The sequence below is a fragment of the Vanellus vanellus genome (genome assembly GCF_965231255.1).
Source record: "Vanellus vanellus genome assembly, chromosome: 15".
In the NCBI taxonomy this organism is placed as follows: Eukaryota; Metazoa; Chordata; class Aves; order Charadriiformes; family Charadriidae; genus Vanellus; species Vanellus vanellus.
The window spans coordinates 7,131,864-7,153,799 of NC_138920.1; the positions used below are offsets into that span (position 1 = coordinate 7,131,864).

At 56.2% G+C, this 21,936-nt stretch overlaps 1 protein-coding gene across 1 annotated transcript; it reads right to left on the reverse strand.

Moving 5' to 3' along the window:
• Positions 1-1,958: 1,958 nt before the first annotated feature.
• Positions 1,959-11,703, reverse strand: EMILIN3 (elastin microfibril interfacer 3; the record flags this gene model as incomplete). The annotated part of the gene is made up of 4 exons (XM_082491017.1): positions 1,959-3,853; positions 4,392-4,639; positions 7,721-7,843; positions 11,507-11,703. 4 exons carry the CDS (start codon positions 11,701-11,703, stop codon positions 1,959-1,961), a joined length of 2,463 nt encoding a protein of 820 aa, XP_082347143.1.
• Between the last annotated feature and the right edge of the window lie 10,233 nt (positions 11,704-21,936).

Here is a 21,936-nt window from a genome sequence, read left to right on the forward strand (position 1 = left end):
GCATCCAGCAGCCTGCGAAGCGGCGGGGGTAAGCGAGTGGTGGGAAGCCTGGTCCCCTCTCCCTGCTCGTACAGCTGATGGCCCACGCTCCTCTGGCAGGGGAAAGAGCTTTTACTGCATCAGGGTAACATGATGCAGCCAACTGGCCTCAGTGATCCCTGGGGTCCTCCCCAGCCTGGAAGCATCCATTTCAGGGAGCTCATCCAGTTTTTAATGGAGGAGAAAAAGCACCCGGATGCACCTCTGCTGGGAGTTGCTGCTGCTTTGTGCTGCTCCTTTGCAGGGCGGGGGGGACCTCGGGGGGGAATTGTGGTACAGAAGAGTGGGGAAGACCTGGTGAGGGTGATGGGTGCGGGGCAGAAGGGTCCGCAAGCTGCCACGCTGAGCTGATAGAAAAATATGTTCCTCTGCTATAAAGTGCCAGAGCTGGTCAGATGGAGGGTCTTTAATTTCCTCTTCATCTTTTCTGGTAATGAAGTCCCTGTTGGGTGAGCAGCAGAGGCCACCTGTGCCGGGCTCCCTGGGAGAGGCGGGTTTTGTCTGCAACAGCCACACGGTCCAGGCATCTGCTCCGTAGGGGAAGGCTGGAGTTGCTCAGGAACACATACAGCCTTTTCCAGGCTCTGTTTTCATGGGACAGCAGAGTGACCTTGGGTAAATCACTTCAGTTTTTCATTCTCGAGCGGTCTTCTCAAAGGTGCCCTGCCTTCCTCCACCCTGGTGCTCCACATCAGGTCGGGTCCTCGGAGCCATTGGCGTCCCAGCAGGCTCTGAGGAACGCAAGGAGGACCCAGGCTCCTGCTCTTAAGCTGCCGGACAGGGAAAGCCAGCACAGAGCAGGCGCATCCTCATGCTCACACCCTGGAGCAGCTGCAGCTCTCCTGCCCCAGGAGGAGGTGAGGAAAAACGCGTTCACAGTTTAAGCAAAAAAAAAAACAGGAGAGAACCAGACCTGGAGGACAGGACTGCTCCATGCCCAGCTTGGTCTCTGCAGAGACACACGTCCCCTTGGGGAAGACACAAGTTTTCCATAACCCTTCCCTGTCAGTCCCAGGTGTAACCAGAGCGCACCGCGAAGCGGGAGTGCGAAGCACGGCAGCCCCGAGGGACCACGGGGCGCTCCCTGAGCTGCTGCCGCAGCGGCAGGGTTTAGCTGCTCCGTGTACAGCGAGGGACGGGGGGGGCAGCAAGAGGAAACTTTGCAATGGGGTGAGCACCATGACAGTGGGTTGTTCAAAAATATACATACACATACCATATATATATATGCATATGTGCGTTTTCCTAATGCATATGTTCGGTAAGGCACATGTGTTTGCATGGAGGAGTGAGCAGTATAAATGGATTTACCGTACAGGAGGAGGGCTGCCGTCTCGGAGAGGGAAGGCAGTTCCCAGGGGGATATGTGAATACGTGTGCTCTTTGAAATCCGCAATTCCTGTGGTGAGTTTTGTTCCCTGTAAGGAGCCCTGGCTCAGCTCAGTCCCTGGATTAAGACGCAGGTGGTCTTTAGGTCAGAGAAATTCTATTCCTCAACTGACAACTACAGGGTTTTATTCTTCAAGAAGCAATAAATCCACAAAAATAAAATTAAAAAAAAATGTTGCCGCCTCCAGCTTCCTCCTGAATTGTCCTTCTGGGGTCATCAGCCCAGGAGCCAAAGCAACGCCCCCGGCCAGGAGGCAGTGACACTGCCGCACCAGGGTCGGGACAACTGCTGAGCATCAGGAGGCGAGTACCATAACGGCAGAGTTATGGAAAAGTGGGGCCAACAAGGTGGCTTGTTTTTTTTTTTTTTTTCTTTTTTTAAAAGAAAGGTTTGTAGCAGCTTTTAATTTAACTTTTCATTAAAAAAATTATCCCAAGAACTGTTGTCACATTGGACCGAGTCTGTGTGATATAAGTTAATCCTGTCCTTCACAGGGAGGAGAAGGAAGAAGCATGTGGTGGCGGTGCTGCTAATGCTGCTTCCCCTCCGCCTGCTCTTCCAAGTGGCCGACCTGCTCTGCCAGCTCGGAGACCTTGGCTTGGCAGTCAAGCAGGTTGTCCTTCAGTCCTGTTATTTCCTGAGAATGGGCAGCCAGGGTCCCGTTCATGTGGTCCATGTAGTCCCACAGACTGCCTGTGTGTTTCTCCAGTTCATCCCTGATGCCATCCAGGCTTCCTGTGACAGCACCCAGCCTGCCACAGACGCTCTCCACCCGAGCCACCCGGTCATCGAACTGAGCGATCTCCCGCTGCAGGTCATGGGCTGTGCTCTTACAGGAGCTCAGGTCGCTGATGATCTTGGCTTTGAGTCGCTCCAAATCTCCCTTGAGGTTCAGGACACGCCGGTTGCTGAAGAAGAGCTGGGAGCCTTGGTCGTTGACTTTCTCCTGAATGGAGTGGACCTCATCCTCAATCTTCCGCTCGTGCTCATCCAGTGAGGAGTTGACATGTGTCACAGTGTCTGAGTACTGGGAGACAGAGTCCTTGAGCCCCGTCAGAGACTTGCTCACGGTGTTGAGATTGATCTTCAGCAAGGTGATCTCCCCTTGCAAAGCCCCTGATGCTTCCTCCTCGATTCGCCGCTGGATCTCTAGGATGGTGGCGTTCAGCTTGCGCAGGAGGTCGTAGTTGCTGTCCATCCGGAGGAGCAGGTCCTGGTTCTTATTCTGGCAATCTTCGATCTCTGTCCGGAAGGTCTCCACGTCTTTGGAGGCAGAGGTGCAACCCAGGGAACAAGTGCTCTCCAGTGTGATGAGGCGGTTCTGTAACACCTCCAATGTCTCGTCCGTGCGTTTCTTCATGCTGGTGAGTTCCCCCTCCAGCACGGGCACCACCGCTCCATCCATGCCCATGGCGGAACTGACATTGTTCAGCTCCCCCACAATGGTCATGAACCTGTCCTCCAGGGTCTGCATTTTGTCTTCAAAGGCAGTCCTCATGCCATCCACCTCTGCCACCACCATGCCTCTCATGCTGTCCTCCATATGGGAGCAGCAGCTCCCCGTTTCTCTCTCTGTAGCATTGACTCTGGCTTCCAGGTCCTCAAAGCGCCCTTCAAAAAGGTTCCCTAAGGTGACAGTGGAGATTTCTCCATCCAGCCGTGAGTGCAAGTTCTTCTGGGACTCGGAGATGCTGTGAAGGCCTTTCTCAAGGATGTTCATGCGATCAGTGAGGTAGTCCAGGTTGCTGCAGCAACTTTCCACCACTGTCAGCCCTTGTATCTGGGTCTCCAGCTGGGAGATCTCTTTCTTGATCTCTAGCTCCTTCCCGTCCAGTGTCTGCTGGAGTCGCAGGTTGGCAGCTTTCTCCTCCTCGCACTGCTGCCGCACCTCTTGGATCCGGAAATCACACGTGGTCTGGATCTTCCCCAGCTTCTTCTCAAAGCCATCGAGCAGCTCTCCGCGCAGGTTGCTCAGCCGTGTGTCCACGTACTCCTCCAGCAGGTCAATGGAGGTGAGGGGCGAGGGCCGGGCTGACTCCAGAAGATGCTTGATTTGCCCATCGTGGTCCAGGACCATGCCATGAACCTCATGCAGCAAATCTGCCTTGGTTTTCAGCACATCGCTCACCTCCGTCACTTTGGTCAGGATTTCCCCCACGGGAGGGTATGTGGTGATGTCAGCTTTGTCCGCCACATCCACCAGGCCATCAGGAATGATGCCGAAGCCCACCATGGAGTCAGGTGTGCCTGGGCTGTTCATCAGGGAGCCGATCATCTTGGTGGTGTCCTCCTGGATCGCCAACCGCAGGCGGTCACCCAGGCCACTCACCATGGTGTGCAGGCTGTTGTAGGACTGGGAAAGGCGCCTCACCTCCTCCTCCAGCCGATCCAGGCGGTCCCCGAAGAGACCGGGCAGCTTTCTGCCTGCACAAGGAAAGAAATAAGGAGGGTGCAGTCAGGGCTGGTGCTCCTTTAACTCCCTCCTTGACTATCTTCTAGATTTGAGTTCTTTCCCGTACTAACTAACATTAACTCCTGCCTCCCTCTTATTGACATTCCAGCAAAATATCAGGCCACCCTTCCTCCTTTCCTCCACATCTCTTCATAAGGTGATCAGGAAACCCTCTTCCTTCTTGGGATCGAGCCCTCTGCTACCAAGTTCAGTAGCAGGTGATGAGAACAGCGAGCTTCATTGTGAGACACAGTCTATCAACCCCAAAATTAATGGGAAAATGCTTTAAAGCAATGAGGAAAGGCAATGTCAAGCAGTGTGTTTTGAAATAAACTAGATTAAAAAAACAAGTGATCCTCAAAAAAAATCAAATGCCAGGTCTCTGGTCAGAAAGCAAGTCACCCACGGAAGGTTTGCCAAATTCATGCCCGTGCTGGAACAGAAAGAACTGTTTGAGAGCATGCCGGTGGTGTGGTAACCTGGGGATGTGAAGCAGGAGCGAGGTCTCACCATACTGATTCTTCTTTGGTCCTGGAAACAGGTCAGGGTGGCTTTTTGGATGGGGAGGAAGTCTGGGGATCGGAAACATCTTTTGCCCGGGAGGCATTTTAGGGCTGGGATGTTGGGGCAGGAGGCCGGGTTGGTCAGTCGGGTTGTCGTGGCACCCTTCTCCCATGAAGCCTGGGCAGCACCTCCAGGCCAGCTCAGTCACTGTCTTGTAGCCAATCTTGTATTTGGGTCTGAAGAAGGTGCGGTACCTTTCCAGGAGAGGAGAGGAAGAGAAAGGACAATTTAGAGACACGACCTCGACGTCAAGCAGTAGAGAAGAGCAGGGCCATGGGTCTCGTTGGGTGTGGGAAAGCTGGGCACGTGGGAAAGCCTGGCTGAGACCCACATGTTGCACCTGAAGACCACGACCCCCCTCCCAAGATCTCTCACTGCACCATAGCTCAGTGTAGCATTACAGTGTCCATCCGGGGGCACAGCTCATCAACCAGCACTCCAAAAACACGTGCCCACCCTCTCCGGGACTGGACCACAAGATGCAGGTGTGATAGCACATGGTGAGAGTAGAGTTTTCTCCAATAAGTTGGTAACACAACTAGACAAGCCTCAGAAACAGCCCAGGGGTGAGGAGGGACTATCTGAGCAGAGCCATTATTTATGTATTTGTGGTTTCTAGAAATGCTTTTTTTGTGTGTGTTTGTTGGATTCTTTTTTAACCTGAGACACCCGTCGTTAGTTTAAAGAAGCAGCTGTAAGCGTATTGCTCTGGTCTCTGGCCCGATAGCTGACCACTGTGACAGATGCCACGCAGTTTGGCAACTTTTGGCCCAGGAGAGCACAAGTTGAAACGATGGAAGTGATGCCAAAACCCCCACAAGGTCGGACCACTTCCAAGAGGGGTCTGGACTGCTTGTGGGTGTGTTTTGCACTTTGAATTAACGTAGAGAATTTCCTAGTGGGTAAAAAATCTTCTTCTCAATTCTAATCCTGTCATGAAGCCTCCAGGAAGATTGAAATACCTTTGGAAAGATATTTTCTCTATGCGTGGAGGGCATCGGTTTGATGGGAAGCCGAAGCGCCTTGGGCTGGCCTCGCGAGCGAGAGCTGTGGCAGTGGGGCAGCAGAGCCCTGGCAGGGTTTACCGGGGCGATGCCATGGGGTGTGCACAGAGGGATGGCTCCTTACACCTCCTCCTGTCCCCCAGCGGGGGTGCCCTGGGAGGTTTCTCCATCACCAATCTGGGCACAACAACACTGATGACCTCATACACACCAAACAAGGGTACGAGCCCACCTCCTTGCCCGGTGGGACACTAACACCCTCCCTCTCTGCTCTAGCTCTACGTGGGCTCCCTACCAGCCTCGCGGGGAGGACTCAGCTGCTCTCAGCTCTTCCATGGCACCTTCCCATGAGGTGGCAGGGATGGGACAGGACTCTGCCAGCACCCGTGCTCCCCCCACCAGCCGAGCTGAGCCGCGCAAGGCTGAAGACAGTGTGTTTCTCACCGCCTCTGAAACGCCAGTGCTTCGAACCTGCCTTTTTGAAAATTTCCAATCTGAATTTACTAGGGCCTGAAAATCCTGAAGTTTGCTGTTTTGCAACAACGCATACAATCAGGCCCTTGTTCTCCAGCACGTTCAGCAGAAGGGCTCGGAGGAGGTGGCACAACCATCCGTGCTGCACAGAGGGGCTGCGAAAGGCACTCGCACTTATCCAGTCGCTCAGGGCAGCACATGGGGCCAAGCCCCTGTCCCCCCGGTCCCTGCCCCGGTCCTCGGTGCCCCCGGCCCGGGCTGCAGTCCCCGGGCAATGCCACTTCCACACGACTCCCAGTGTGATACAGCCACCTCTGTACATACTGCAGGGCAGGAGGAGCAAGCAAACCCAAATCCTCTGTTCTTTGAATCTCTTCAAAATTTCTCAACATCAACAATTTCCCAAAGGCATAGGACAGTTTCAAAACAAGCTCTTCTTTTTGTTATTCCTCTTCACAGATGCTGCTGAGTTCCTGTGGTCCTTTCTTCTGTCTTAATGCGTAGAAACCTGCCTGGATGGACCACATCAAGAGACTGTTGCACCCAACCACTGTCAGGGGGTGAAGTGAGGATGAGGATTGCATCCAGAACACAAGGCGCCTTCTCTGTGTCACACCAGCCTCTGCAGAGGAGCCCGGAGCCTTTTGGCACCTCCGAACACTTCTCTCCCTGCTCCAAATGGTGACAAGGGGAAGTATTTATTGCAGCTGCACAAACATTAGCTGATGGCCCTAGCGCACGGGGAAACCACGTTTCCCTCTCACGCATGGATGCAGCATCCAAGGCCATGCAGAAAGTCCAGCTGCAGGTCCAGCTGCTTTCAAAAAACACCCTGGGTTTGCCCCAGTTTTGTTTGAAGGGCTGAAGAGGCCGAGCAGCGGACGCTGCGGAGATGGGAGAGGCTTTGGGGATCTCCTCCATGGGTACCAGCGGCTGCAGGACGTCCTGAAGTCCTCAAATGCTGCTAAAGCACTTGCAATGGGAGCAAAGAAAGAGCAAGTCAGCGAGCGGGTCCGACAGCCCATCTCTGCCGGGAGAGGCTGCGAGCTGAGCCTGCGGCACCGCCGGCACATGGCGAGTCCTGGCTGGCCACATCACCACGTGCCAGTGCCACAGGAGGGGTGCCAGGCTCCGACAAAAGCCCCTCTCAGCCCAGTTTTCCTCGGTGCTTGGCTCTGCTGCTCTCGGTGGGGCCGGGGAGGATGCGGGAGCGCAGCATTGCTGCACGGAGCAGCATCCCCGGCCGGGGGCTGCGGAAGGCGTGAAGCACAAAGCCCCAGTGTCCGCCCTGCCCTGGCTCCAGCTCCGGCTGCGGCTCCAGCTCTGGCATGGCGGGGTGTTTCCCTCCAGCATTGACAAAGTGGCAGAGAGATTTGCAAATATCTCCCTGGGGCAGGAAGCCCTCAGCCATCCCCATCCACCAGCTCCATTTCCTCTTCCCCTGAGTCAAGCTCTCACCTCGCCACAATCTTTCTGCCAAATGGCAGGTCTTTAACAGAATGCTTCCCTGCACACATGCACATGCGCCCCCCTGGCTGCCCACGACTGCCCGATTGATTTCTGAAGAGGGACGGAGCTCCCTCTCCCTCCTGACAGATCCCATCTTGCCTCCTCCCAGCACCGCTGCCCTGCCGCTGACTGCCTCGTCCAGGAAAAGCCCTTCAGCCCCTTTCACTGCCCTCTGGAAACACGGGTTGATGGTTGGAAGGGTGGTACAGGGGCTGGGGAGCCTGAGAACAGCTGCGACCTGAAGCTGGGAGGGGAAGGGAGCCATGCCCCGGCGTCCCCCGTACTCACAGCACTTTTCCCGGGCACTTGGGTCCCCAGCTGCACTTGTGGTACTCAGCCTTGATGTAGCTCTCGGCCCCATCCTGCAGCGTGCACGTCACGTTGCGCTGCACCACGTAGGCACAATAGCTCCTAGGGAGAAGCACAGCGAGACACCATCACCCCCTGCCCCGGCAGGTAGCAGTGCCCTGGCTCTTCAGCCGGTCCCCGGGCAGGTCTGCCTACACTGCTGGCGAGGGCTTGAGGGGGACAGCAGCTGGAGGGACCCCCCAGGCATCGCCCACCCCACCCACTGGGGACAGGGAGAGCAGTGGGGCTTGGAGGAGTGCAGGGAGTGGGGATGGAGCAAAGTCCCCGGCGCCCAGCCTGGATGCTGGGTGCACAGCCTTTACTCGGTCCAAGTGTGTCCGGGCATCTCTCCTCTGGGTTAAGGGGGTGACGCTAAACCCTGTGCCCTCAACACAGCTCTGCTCTCCTCCGCTCTGCTGGGCTCTCCACTCAGCCTCGGGCAGTGCCTGGCACCCAGTGTCACTGAGCTGGTGGCTGCCCCATCCTTTCCCAGCTATGGTCACTCCAGCACCAGTCTCAGTGCTGGAAACAGGCTGTGCCTTCTGATTTTTCTCTAGCAATTTCCCTGTCTGCCAGAAACGCAGAGCTCCCCCAGACAGATCTGCGGTGCCGCCACGCTGCAGGAGGTTGGGTGATGAGCGTGGCTGCTGCTGTCATGGTCACGGCCACATTGTCACCAGTGCTGGGGTCACCTGGAGCCTCAGCCCTGGAGCTGGGCTGCGCTCAGCACAGCATGACCTGGGTGGTGAGACAGGCGGGGAGAACAAGCAGAACCCCACCAGCAATGGCTCTTATGGGAATAGCTTCCCAGAAATAGCTCCAGCAGCATCTGGAAGGGGTGGTCCATCCTCCTGCAGCACTGCCAGTGCCAGGACCAAGCCCAAAAGCCTTCAGAGGTTGCTGCAGGTACTGTCACATACAGACCAAGTGTGATGCTACAGTCAGCAGAGGGAGAGGCGATGCAGGCTGACTGCTCTGCAGGGCTGCAGCATCCCAGCTCCCTCCACCGTGGAGGGAGGAACAGGACCCAGGTCCTGAGCTGGACAGGGGCTGGAAACCTCTTCAGATCCCCTGGATGGGAGGTGCAAGAAGTGGAGCCTCTTCCCTCCTGCCACCACACCTGCAGCTGGGTGCCACAGGGTACCGGCCAGCTCCAGGCACGGTCCCTCTCCTGAGCCAAGCAGCAAACCCAGGTGCTGAGGATGAGGTGGCTGGGAGGAAGGCTGCGTGGGAAGGATGTGGGAGTGCTGGTGGGAGAGTTGGAAGCCAAGGCTGTTCCAGCTGAAGGCAGGGCTGTCAGCAGGAGCAGATGGACTTGGTCTACAGGGGCAGAGACAGCAGGGATGTGCGGTGAGGCAGGGATTAAGGGTAGAGGGACGCGGCAGATGGCAGAGCAGGAGAAGAGGAGGGCACAGGCACACAGTGCGGACCCAAGGCAGAGACGGAGGGTCAGCAGGATGGAGCAGATGGGCCAGCGCGAGCTGCAGGTGCGGGGAGGTGTTCAGTGAGGCGGGAGGACCCGACTCTCCCCGTGAGAGCTGGGGTCGCTGTGGCTCAGTTGCCTGGCCACAGGCTGGGAAGCAGCCAGGGTCCCCCGGCATCACCATCACACGGCCTGCGGAGAGCAGCCTCGGGGCTGACCAGAGAAACGAGCTGCGGGGCCTCAGCCCAGCTCTCACGGGCTTGGCATGACGATGGCCTGGATGGCATTGAGGCACCTCTGGCAGGTGGAGGCGAGGGAAGGGAATGGGACAGTCGTGATGGAGCAGAAGGGTTTGGGGAGCAGGACCACAGTGTCTCCTGTTTTGGAGGAGTGAGCCTGTGCATGTGTGTGTGCGCACAGCCCCCCCGCTGTCACCCTCTGGGGACAGAGCAGCGGTGCTCTGGCTTACCATGAGTGGCAAAAGATGGGTGGAGGGACAAGCACTGACGGCAAATACATGAAGACAAAGTTCATCCCCCCCCCCTCTGCCAAGACCCACCATAAGCCCCCCAGCACTCCCGTTCAGAGGCCCCAAGCAGGCTCCTCCACCTCCAACAGCCTGTGTGGGGCAGGAGCTCGTTTGGTGAAGCAGCAAGGCGTGAGCAAGCTCATCCTCCCTCCGACCCCCCAGCTCTCCCTGCTCCTTCCCAGCAGCGGCCCCCCCGACCCCACACCCCCAGCACACCCCCCAGGCTGCCTCCAGGAGCAGCACCAGCACCTCCAGCCCGGCCCCTCACCAAGGGCTCTGCTTGCTCCCCTGGGATGGGCACCGTGACTCCCGGCAGAGACCGGCATTGCCATCCTGCCCAGCCACAAGCGGCTCTGCCAGGGCAAGAGGCTGCCAGGCTCGGAGCGTGTGCAGGGATCCGTGCTGCTCCCCGCTCCTCCAAAAGTGAGTCATTTATCCATGCACAGGGCCACGCGAAAGCAAAGGCCAGCCACTTTTCTTAGCTGGAGGGAAGGGAGATCATGTGTGCATGTGCATATGGAAATTTAGAATCACTGACTATCCATAAATCCAGGATCTGCTTACAAACACACTGCAAACCTCTCTGTGAGTAAGGCAGTAGCCAACATGGGCAGATCTACTACCCACTAACAGACACTACCTGCCTGTGACTGCTTGGGTCAGGGTGGTTCTGGCTTGCCCCTTCTCAGAAACCCCTTCCCTTCTCACCCACCTGTGGCTAGTAGTTTTATAGCTCCAGCCTGATGTTTTAAGAGTGAGCAGCTGGAAAATGTTATGGGTTTTGGAAAGCTCTCACTGGCACTGCCAGTATTGTTCGTCTCGAATGTTACTTTATTCATTTCAGCTTGTTCATAACACCACATTCTCCCCTTTTCAAAGCCCAACAGAAACGGTTCTAGCAAACAAGCAGGGAGGGAAGCGAGCCCCCCACCAGTGTAACAGCATTTTTGCAATTGAATGGAAAAAAGTTTATAGTACGTGTAAAGCCCACATTCCTCATCTGCCTGAGCTTTCCAGGTTACTTGAAAACATATTTAAAAACTCTAGTAAAGTCTGTGCTTTACAAGCAAATGGGTAAATTCCCTCCAAACCGATCTGTGTTTTCACGCGCAGGTCTGTGCACTGCCATCCTCGCCTCCTGCACTTCACCCCCCGCGCCCCTGTCATGCAGAACAGGTACATACACCCACCCCATAAGCACCCACAGGCATCCCCGTCCCCCCTCCTGCCCATCCCCCAGCCCTGTCCCACACGGGACTGCAGCACACACCCTGCTCCCTCCTGGAAACACAACCCCTGCACCCCCTGCGCTGAGCGAACCCCCAGCCTTGCTCTACACGGAAGGGGTGCACCGAGACACACGGACACCCCTCCCCGACCCGCCAGCCCCTGGTCAGTACCCGGCAACTGGTGCGGGTCAAGGGATGCCCGCGGCCGGTACCCAGGGACCGCTGGCCAGCACGAGATGCCCGAGCCCTGGGAGATGGTACCCATCATCGGTACTGGGGGGAGTTGCGTACCCACCAAGGGCTGCCCGCGGGCAGACGGTCCCCCGGGGATGCTGCCTGCTGAGCCCAGACGTGTGGCCGGTACCCGTGCTCTGCGCCCGGTAAGGGATGCCCGACGGGAGGCGATGCTCGCAAAGCCCCGGTAGCCAAGGGCTGATGCATGCCCTCTCCCGATGCCCACCGGATCGGTTGCGCGGCCGCGGACGGGGTTGCGCGGGGGGGGTGGGGTGGGGGGGGGTGTGGGGGGCGCGTAGAGAGTCGCTTACTTGTGCTTGCCCACGGGTTTGCCGGGGCCGAGCTGCGGGCTGGAGCCGGCCGTGTAGAGGCTGTACCTGCCGCCGTAGTGCAAGGGGGCGGCGGGGGGGTAGAAGCCACCCTTGGCGTCGACGAGGACCAGCAGCGTCCCTAGGGAGAGGCAGGCGAGCAGAGCTCCGCGGCGGCGCAGCGTCCGCGCCCGCCGCATGGTCCTGAGCCCGGCGGTGGCGGTACGGAGCGGGACTGGACGGGGCGGTCGCGGACCCCGGCTGCCGAGGGGACCGGGGGGGACCGCCCGCTGTCCTGTCCTGCCCTGCCCGGCGGCACACGCTGCTCCGCCGCCCGATGGACCCTTTTTGTACCGCGGCGGCGGGGGCGGGCCGCGCTCCTCCTCCCGCCCTCCCACAGCCGCCGACCCCCGGCCCCCCCTGCCGTGGGGGCCGGGGGTCGGCGGCTGTGGGAGGGCGGGAGGAGGAGCGCGGTTACCCCATTCTCCCCCCCGACATCCCCCTCCCATTCATCCAGCATCACCAAGAGCCCAGCGAACGCAGCACCTGGGTTTTGCAGAGGGAGGCGGCATTGCTTCGGAGCTGACATCAGACCGCCCCCCCCCAAGTAGATTTGGGGTCCAGGAGAGACGTGGGAATCCCTTGGCTTTCCTTGCAGACCCGTGGGTGTCCCACAGCCAAGCGTGTTTCCTCCTAGGTGGGTTTGGAAGGAGGGTTCGGCGTCTCCTATCCCTCCTGCACGCTGCAGAGATCCCTGCTAACCTGCACCCTGGTGCCCCCACTTGCAGGTGACCCACAGCAGTGGGTGCTGGGTGTGAAGCACCCTACTCTGCCCTGGCAGCACTTCCCAGGCACCATACTATTGACCACAGCAGTGTAGAACCCTTTTTGAGTGCCACGGGGATCATTTGCTGTTGGGCGAGGGGGAAACAACCCCCACACAGAGCACTGGACAATTTGGGAGGGGGGTAACATCCCTGGTGCTACCCAGTGGAGGTCAGTTTGCAGCCCTGCAGAAGTGCAGCCATGCCAGGGAGCAGGAGATTTCGTCATATAGGCGGAGCCTGTGCTGAGCACCCCGCTGTTCCCGGGACACTTGCACCCTTGAGCATCCCACTAAGACCACACCAGGGGTTTGATGAGGCTCCTGCCTCGGCTGGCAGAGGTCAGCCCCAAGTCAGCCCCGGCAGGGAAGCACCATGGAGAGGCGTGCAGTGCTCCTCCAAAACTCTCAGAGGAAAACAAGAAGCGACTGAGAAAGGGTGGCTGGGTGGAATCCCAAATGCAGGAGTGAAACCTGCTGCTGCGGGAAGGAGACATCAAGGCTTGGGCTGACACTGAGACAGAGATGATAAGATACTGAGACAAACGGCCTTTTTCAGTTAAAAGGAGCCTTTGGCTTGGCCTGAGGTGAACACAGAAACATTAGCAGGAGAAGAAAAATCCATAGGAGAGCCGTGCAGGGGGAGGCAGTCTGGAAAGACCAGGCGGAAAACCAAGAGGAGGAAGTCTGTGTAATGAACCAGTGCATCCTCTCAAGCGGCTCCCTCCTCTCAGTTCAATCTGCTGCAGGGTGTTGCTGCGAGCCGCCATGCGCTTGTCAGGCTGCACCCCAGAGGTGGCTGCATTATGGTTTTTACATGGTATATTTGGCAGCACATGAAGCACTTCTGGTCCAGCTGGTGCATCGAACTGTTCCACTCCGCTGGGATGCTGCAGGAGGGATGGTCTATAAGCAACTCTATAAAAACAAACAAAAGTCGACCGAGCCTACATGGTTTAACGCTGGATGCCAAAGTCGAGAACTAACCTTGCGCACAGCCTTAATTTTTTTTCCCCGTGCGCAGGGAGTATGAGCCAGTTTTAATAACAGCGTGCTGCACGTGTGTGTCTGAGGCCTCAGGAAAAAAACATCTGGTGTTGCACGGTTTCGGAAAAAGCCCTCGGTCCTGGCCTTCAAGCCTGTGCTGTGATGAGGAACGGGCACGACAGGGCAGAGTCGAGAGTGCTCGTTCTTTCTGGCTAGCCTGGCGGTGAACAGGAAGGAGGTGGGAGCCATTGCACTTGTGTGGGGGGGTGTATGTCTCTGTCTGCCTGTCCCTGCTGTCCGACCCCACTTTTGAAGCTTCGGGTCACTTTCTGCCAGATTTTATAGTTAGGCAGCATCCTCAGAGACTGAATTCCATTTTTTTGTTCTATTGTCTAATTGTTTTATGAAAAAAGGCATCCGGGTAGACGAGGGAGAGCCAAACTTGGGTCCCCACCGAGGAAATGGATTCATCATCAACTCTATTATAGGACATCAAAGAATCCACACGGAGAGAGCCATTATGAGTGCCCCAAACCATGGGAAAAACTCTCATGTGCCTTATTAGCCCTGAGCTAATCCAACCATGAGACAGAGCGGCAGGAAACTGGGATTCGTTAAGTTGCACTTCTCAGGGAGCAGCTTGGGTTTGACTCTTTGATGCTCAGCCATGCTGCTGCCGGTCCCCACCGCACCGCGAGCTCTGGCAGGGTACAGGAGGGTGCCTGTGTGGAGCCTGGCATGGCATCCTGGCTTTGGAAAAGTGCTCCTGTGGAGAAGAAGCAGGAGACTCCTTCCTACCAGGGCATCCTGTTGGCATGGGCGGGTCCCAGGGGTTAACAGAGAAGATGCCAAGCCTCATCTCCCAGAGCTGTGAAGCTCTGCTGTGCTGAGCACCGCGCTCTCTCTCCAGCAGAATGGAAGGGCTTTGCCATCCTGAACTGCTGCTGAAGGGCTCTGCAGACCTGCTCACTGGTAACCTTTGGGTCAGGGAGCACCAGTGCTTGGTGCTTCATAGAGGAAAGCTCTTCTTTCCCTCCTGGCCTTGGCTGGAGAGTAAAGGGGATCGGATCAGAGCTGCCGCTGATGATCAAATCTGGATGCTGGGCAAACCTGAGACCCTACCAAGGGACAGCCACAGGGGTGCCTGACCTGGGAGGCTGTGTCCATCGGTGTCCCTGTGTGAGCACCTCCTGCAACAGCTCAGCATGTGACTAGATCTTTTTTCTCCACCTGGACTACCAGAAGTTGATTTCTTTCGGTTACGCCTCCCACCCCTGCACAGCTATGCTCCAAGCCAGCATGGAATGAACAAATAGAAGTTTTTCCCTACTAAGGATCCAGCAGAGGTTTGGCCAAAAAGGAGGGACATTCTGCAGAACCCAGGAGGTGCCCAGAAACAGGACCTCAGCTGGCAGAGATGAGAGTAAGAGCGGAGGTACTATGGGCAGCTCTTCCCCTGCTCCGTCTCCCGGGGAGGGCTGGCTGAACCACCGAGAGGCTAATTTCATGAGTGGATAACACCAAACAGAGACCTGTTCTGCTTCACATGCTTTTTAATTAACACCTGCATGGCCTCATCAACTGAATAATTGCTTCCCTTCATGGGTCAACAAGTCAGCAGCCTCTGACCTCCCGTTCCCACCTGGGTAGGATGCTCGGGGACAGGGCACAGCGGGTGTGCGCTCTTGCACCACCAGACCCTCCCGCGGGTCAGCACAGCAACAGGAAAAGTAATAGGACAATCCAGGGGCTCTTCAACTCTGCTTGCTCTTGGCCAGGACCAGCCTTGTCCACCCTAATCCTGAGCTTTAAATAGGTACCGGTGCTGGAAAGGCACCTGCCACGCTGGGCAGGGTGGGGTGCACCGGGCGCAGTGGTAAGAGGACAGTTGAGTTGCCCTCTGTGTTGCCATGGGGTAGGTGCAGATTGCAGCGAGGGAAATTTAAGTTGGATATTAATAATAAAAAAGTATCTGGTAGTAAAATGAATATAGCCCTGGAGGAGACTTTATTGAGCCATATGGAGATTTTAAAGGAAAGGTTAGATAAAAAAAAAATCTGTCAGGACCAATTTGGGGTAGGGAAATGGATTGGATGTCTTCCCAAGATCTCTCCCAGCCTGAGTTTTTCCGAGCACAAATTCATTTCCCAAAGTGGCAAGGCAAGAGAGCAGCTCAATTTAGAGGCAGAGTTTCTCCCTAATGATTCCCACTGGATCAAAGGCATTCCTCGAATTGGCACTCGCAGAGGCCTTTTCCCTTGGCAGCGGGTCTGTGTCTGTGCGAGAGAGGGAGCCTTCTGGAAAGCCCAGCTTTCCCAGGTGCACATCCAAGAGGATCCCCCCAGGGCTGGCTCTGCCCTTTCAGAGCCCCGGTGAAGACACCGCAGATATCCCACGACTGCTTCCCCAGCCCTGGGGAGGAACAGGGACACAGCGTTGCCCAAACTGGCAGGCGAGATGCATGTCCCAAATGCGGTAGCAGTGCAGCGGGATACCAGTCCAAGGAGAACAGTGCCCCCAGTAGGGCCAGGACTTCTGCAGGTGCTCCAGTTCCCAGCTAAAACGGAGCTCAAGGAAGCCCACCATGGTCACAGCTCAGCTGCAGGACTGGAAGTTCTTGCTGGCTCCCAGCACATGCTTCTGTCACATCCCACCTCCATGCTGGGCATGGACCATTTCTCCCATTGGCCTCAACAGAGAGGAGATGCAGGCGTGCAGGCAGGCGGCAGCCCTGGTCCAGCCGGTAGCATCAGAAACCCAGGCAATGTCACAACATCTGCCTTGTTTGGAGGTCGCCGAGGTTTTGTTCTGAATCAGACCCTGGCCCCACTCCCAAGGGGTGTGATTACAGTGTGTGTCCCCCCAAGCTATGGGGCAGGGGGCACCTGGGTTCGCCCAGGCTCCGGAGGAAGCTGCGGCCGGGGGCTGAGAACAAAATCCCTTTCTTCGTGGGAAAGTGTAGTGACTTGAAGTGGTCAGACAGCCTTATCTCTGGTTTCGAAAGCCACACGCTGATCATTTGTCAAGATTAGCGCGTGCGGTAGAAGGGATGGAGCTGTTCCAAATCCATGCTCACATCTCTTCCCTGGGCTCAAGGCCATTCATAAAAATGCCAGAGCAGCAGCGGCGGCGGCGGCAGGCAGCACATAACTGGGGCTGTGGTTTGGGGAGGACTGGGAGGGGTCAACCGCAGGTTACACGAGCTCTGAGCAGGGAGAAGAATACACAGGTTGCTTTATTTATATATCCGTTAGCGTCCTTCCTCCAGGAAAATGCGCAGGGAGGCTGGCGGGGGAGATTTAGCAAGGGCAAGGGGCAGGCAGGAGGTCCTTTGTGTGGGACGGGGGTGATGTGCTTAAAAAAACCTCTTTCCCAGCCGTGCCACGACTCCGGGGATGAGAGAGCATTAACAGCAATAGCTGTGGAGATAGAGCAGGAGCAGTCCCGGCTGCATTTAGCAGCACATGGATGCAGGGTGAAGAGGATGAAGACCGTGCAAGGGAGGAGGTGACACCCTGCCAGTATACCCCAATGTGTTGATGGTGGGGCACTGGGGACCTGGCTGGACCCAGGCTTTGTGCTGGGGCGGGCTGGCCCTGTAAGCCCCAGGGAGGAGCAGCCCTGATCTCAGCTGGTCTCCATCAGCTGGTGCCCAGCTGAGCGGGAGCTTGGGGATGTTATAAAAGGCTGGGTGCTGGGGGTGGCTGGTGTCTGTTTCTGTGACTGGGGTGTGAGAGAAGAGGATGATCTGCAGTCAGGTAAAGGTCTGGGGTGAGCAGAGGGTTCTCTATTACAAGCATGAAGTTTGTCAGCTCCTGCCTACCTGTGGGGATACCTCTGAAGCCAAGGGAAGGTGGTAGGGGAGGAAAATGCCTTCAGGGTGGGGGCTTGAGACTGGGTCAGGCAAAAAGCTGTGCTGGCAGGAGCTCAAGCCATGTGCTGTGGGGGAGGGTATTGGTGTATCTGGGAAGCTTTTGCAGGAGGGGTCCTTCTAGCATGAACCCTTGCAGGGAGGTACATATCCCTCCTGGCTCTGCTGGAGAGAGCTCTGGCAGTAGTAGGTCATGGGTTTGTTCAGCCTGGCTGAGACCACAGGAGGTCCCTGGTCCAACCTGCTCAAAGCAGGGTCAGCTATAAGATCAGGTGCCTGAGCTGCCCATCCCATGGTTCCAGGAGAGGGGTTTGGTGTCAGCTCAGCCCCCCAACAGTGACATCCTACAAACCCAGTTGTCTGCAGTGCCTGAGGAGCCCTGGCTTTGGGGGAATGGCATGGCTTTGGGGCTACCTGCTGGCCTGACCTGTGGCCAGGTGTGCTTGGGGAAGGTTCTCCCAAAGCAGCTCTGTGCTGTGTCCCAGCTGGTGCACCCTGTGAGGCTGAGGAGAGGTTGTCTTCAGCAGAAGTTGTCCTCATGTGCTAACAAAATAATTCAATCATTTTCACACTGTTGCAGTAGTTCAGTACTTGCATTTCAGATGGTCCTTCCCATCTCCTGCACAAAGGCGGGGACCGTCCCTGGTGCAAGAAACTCTTCCCCTGGAAGTGGAAAGAACAACAAACAGGTGTTTTGGTTAAAAGAAATGCCCCTAGGACTGGTATGTTTGATTGCTTCTCCAGGGCTTGGCCAGGTCCTTTGCGGAGCTGTGTCTCTGGCTTTCAGGAAGATCCATGTTCTTCCTTGGCTGCGTGTCCAGCTGGGCCAACTCTGGTCTTTCCTGGGAACAAGATGATGGCAGCGACCCAGTGATTTAACCACAAAACCTCTTCTTGGTGACCTCATTGCTGCACACAGTGGAAGAAAAACACCACAAGAGCGGAAAGAAAATACTTTTCCTTTGGAACCTGGGGAATATTGAAGGACGTTAGTACAAATGGACTTCTTTGCTGATTTTTTTTTTGATTCACCCAGCAATGAGGCACAGTTGAGCTAATTGTAACCTCTGATGCTCCTGCAAATCACAGGGGTCATCCAGCATCAAAGTCCTGGTGCTGGGATGCTTGTGAGGGCTGTCTGTCCCTGAGCACCCGGCTCCTGCAGTCGTTGGAAGGATAATAACCCAGGCAGGGAGCTGGGTCTGCTGGAGTGACTTCAGCAAGAGAGGTGGCTTTGGAGACGGGTTTCCCCCCACACGGTGGGTCTGAGTAGGTAATGGCCAAGTGCAGAGGCTGCTGCAGGGCTCCAGGAAGAGGCAGCCTGAGAGTTGTCCTGTGTCTCCCCCATCTCCTGCATTTTGGGGGCAGGAGACACACGGAGGTTTCCTGGCTGCTCCAACAGCCTGCTTGGATGAGGATTTAGGGAAAATGGATGTTTCTGGGGTGGGTGGGGGAGAGCAGCCCTATGAGCCTACCTGGGACTAGTTATCCTATGCACTTGATTCTCTTGTGCCTGTTTTGGCCCAGCTGTGGCCATTTTGCCTGCAGATGGGATCCAGGGGCAGAAAGGAGGGGCTGCTTGCCGCGAGCCATGGGCAACGTGGCTCCCACGTGTCCCCGAGCACCGGGTGACTTCTGGAGAGATCAATGTGGCAACAGCTGGGCTGAAACCCTGCTATTATCCGTGCTGCTGGAGGCAAGGGGATGAGGGGGAGTTATTTTAGGGTCCGAAGAAGGGCACTTCATGCCCCCCCCCCAAGGCAACCAGCTCTGCCCAATCCTCTGAGGTGACCCCGCAGGCACGCGTGTAGGGCGTGCGATGGGGAACGGCCATAAATAACAGGCGGTTATTTATGCACAGGCAAAGGAGCAGGGAAGAAAGTGTAAGTGATACCAGCTTGGGCTCCTTCCAGACCTGCTTGGAGCTGGGACCTCGTGGCTGATATTTGGCTTCGTCGGCTTCCCTTTGCAAGCAGCTGTTCCTGCGGGCCCTGCATCTGCGTTTGGCCTTCTGCAGTGTTTTGCTAATCCTCTTTCTCACTGTACAGCAACGTGTGCTTGCCAAGGTCCCACTGACCCATCACCGAAAAAGAAAAAAAAAAAAAAAAAATAGAAGAGGAGGAGAACTTGATATCTTCTGCAAGCTAAATAGCTTGGGTTCAGTCTTGGAGAGTTTCCCAAACTCTCAAAGAATTTCCTGATCTTAGGAATGTGCCAAAATTTGGGATCTGCCTCGGTTCTGCACATATTTTCAGAGCACACGCTGCAGCATTGTGTTTTGGGTTTCCACCTCTGTCTTTGCGAGGGCACGCGCTATCTGAATGGGTGGAGAAGACCAGGAAGGAAAGCCTCCCTCCAACTGGCTGCAGGAATACGCGGGGATTTATTTAACATCCTCCTCCCTTTTATTTTGGGATCAGTGGGATTTTTGATCCTGAACTCCCGTCTTGCTTCCCTGTGCCAAACCCCAGGCTGTCACTGCAGCCCTCACGTGAACATGGAAACTTGGGTGCAGTTGTAATACTTTAGTGGTTCACTGGCAGACCTGAAATTAAAGGCATAGCCTTATTGACTAATATCCTGCATTTCTACAAAAAGTAGTGCCTTTGCAGCAGAAAGCAGCCTCTTTGCCTGTAGCTGGGGCTCGGCGTTCATGTGTTTATTGCACGTATTTGAAGAGCAAGCAAGCTTCTGGGTGGGAAAAACGCAGTCCCTCCCCTCAGAACAAACTCGAATGAAATTCCTCAAGGTCTTTTTCCAAAAATTAATGCTGGCTGGATTTCGACCAGGTTGTTTTTGACCGGCTTTAATCTGTGAAATCAACACCAACTCAGGAAATGCTTAGATTGACTCTGAAAGAGGATTTGGCCAGAATTTTTCTCCTATTTATGAGGGATAGTTGGAAACAGCAAAACCTCCCGGCAGGGACCTGTCCTGACCTCCCTGCTCATCCAGCCCCATCCAGAGGGGCTTTATTGGCCCTTAATGCTCGATTTCATCCCCAGGAGCTCGGCAGTCTCATTGGGTTGTGCATGATGCTGGAATCTGGGAGAGTTTTTTCCACTGCCTTTGGTGGACTTTGGACCGGGCTGGTGGGACCAGTTTCCCTGTGGGCCAGCAGTGCTATTTTGGGGAAAACCCTAGTCCCCCCAGGCAATGGGTCAGGGCTGAACCCTTTGAAACACTATCCCCTTCCCAGCTCCATCATGGACCAGCCCGAAGAATCACTGTCTCTGCCTCCCTGTTTGCTCCTGATGCCTCTGCGTCATGAGGTCTCCAGCCCTGAGACGGAGCTGGGGCTGAGCACAGCCTGGTCCAGAAGAGCCTGTGGCATCCCTCGTGTGCCCCCCACCCCGCTTTGCCATCCCCCCTTCCCCCAGCAATGCTTTATGAGGGCATTGCAACTGTGTCACCCTTGAGAGGGAGGAAAAGAAAACCCAGTGTGAGCACATGTGGTGGGCAGGGGGAAATGGCTGCCGCAAAGTAAGCAGTGCCTTTAAAGAAGTGTTTGTCTGGCGTTTGTTTAGTTATCCTCTAGGTAATTTTACAGCTGAGGAGGCCGGGCCATTCAGGCAATGGCCAAAACAATATCCCCACTGTCTGATCAGCTCTCGTGGCTCGGCGGAGCTGGGGGGGTAGAGGGAGACCGGGAAGAGAAGTTTCTTTTACTGGCCGTGGCCAGAAAATGCCATGGAGGATGTCCTGTAATTAAGACGTCGCTTCGAACGATCAAGTCACTCGGCTGTCAGGTTGAATAAACCTCCGGGCTCAGGCCGGGTGTGAGAGGGGGAGGAAGGGATGTTGTTGGGAAAAGCCCAATCCCATCGTTTCGGTCTGAATTGCGGCTCCAGGCTCGGGATGCCTTGGGATGCTCGCTGCGGAGGAGGCTGATGGGGTGGGGGCTCGGGTCCCTTGTTGTTGTGGGCAACAATTTTTCAGTGCCCTGCGTGCAGTCGGAGGCAGGTCTGCCCTGCCTGCACCCCTCTCTGCCCCCAAGCTCTGGGAACCAGCAGCTTCAGCCTGTTGGACATGGGGAATGGGGGCTCCAAAATGCCACCTGGCTCTCGTGGAGGTGTGTGCGCCAGGGCAGGTCCTGCCCCCCACCCCCTCAAGGCACAGTTTGTCCCATCACCCTGACAGATCCCAGGCTGAAATCCCCAGGAAAAGCTCCCCTGCCTCTTCCAAAGGCTTCGCGCAGCCCGAGCTGGAAACGTGGGGGCTCGAGTCTCTCAGCACTACGTGCAAATAGCTCGCATCAGCTCATAGCGCTGTTCCCAAGAGCCGCAGCACTCGCTGCTGGCAGCCAGCTTGCAGGAGGATACCGATATTTCATGCAGACATGGCGAGAAACCAGCCCTGTTTCCCATTCGCAAGGGGTGGCTCCAAAACAACATCGAGATCTGTCACAGCATATATGCGGCATCTGTGCAAATTGGCCTGACTGCCTAAATAATTCCGTATATATTTATAAACTGTGAGATGTAACGTTTTTTCCTGTTTACTTTTCGGTTGAATTCCTTGCTCATGGAAATGAGAGCTGCAGCGCGGTGGCTAGACATAACCATTGTATAGGGAAGACACTGTACAAACTGTCCTAGAAAATTCTGCCAAAATGCCAGGCCATATCAGCCCTGATCTGCAGCCCCTCGCCCCTTCCCACACGTGCCCCCTCCCCCCGTCTCCAGCCCTCTGTGTTGGGCTGAACCCAGCTGGATGCTCTCATACCGAGGGGCTGTTTGCCCTAATATTAAT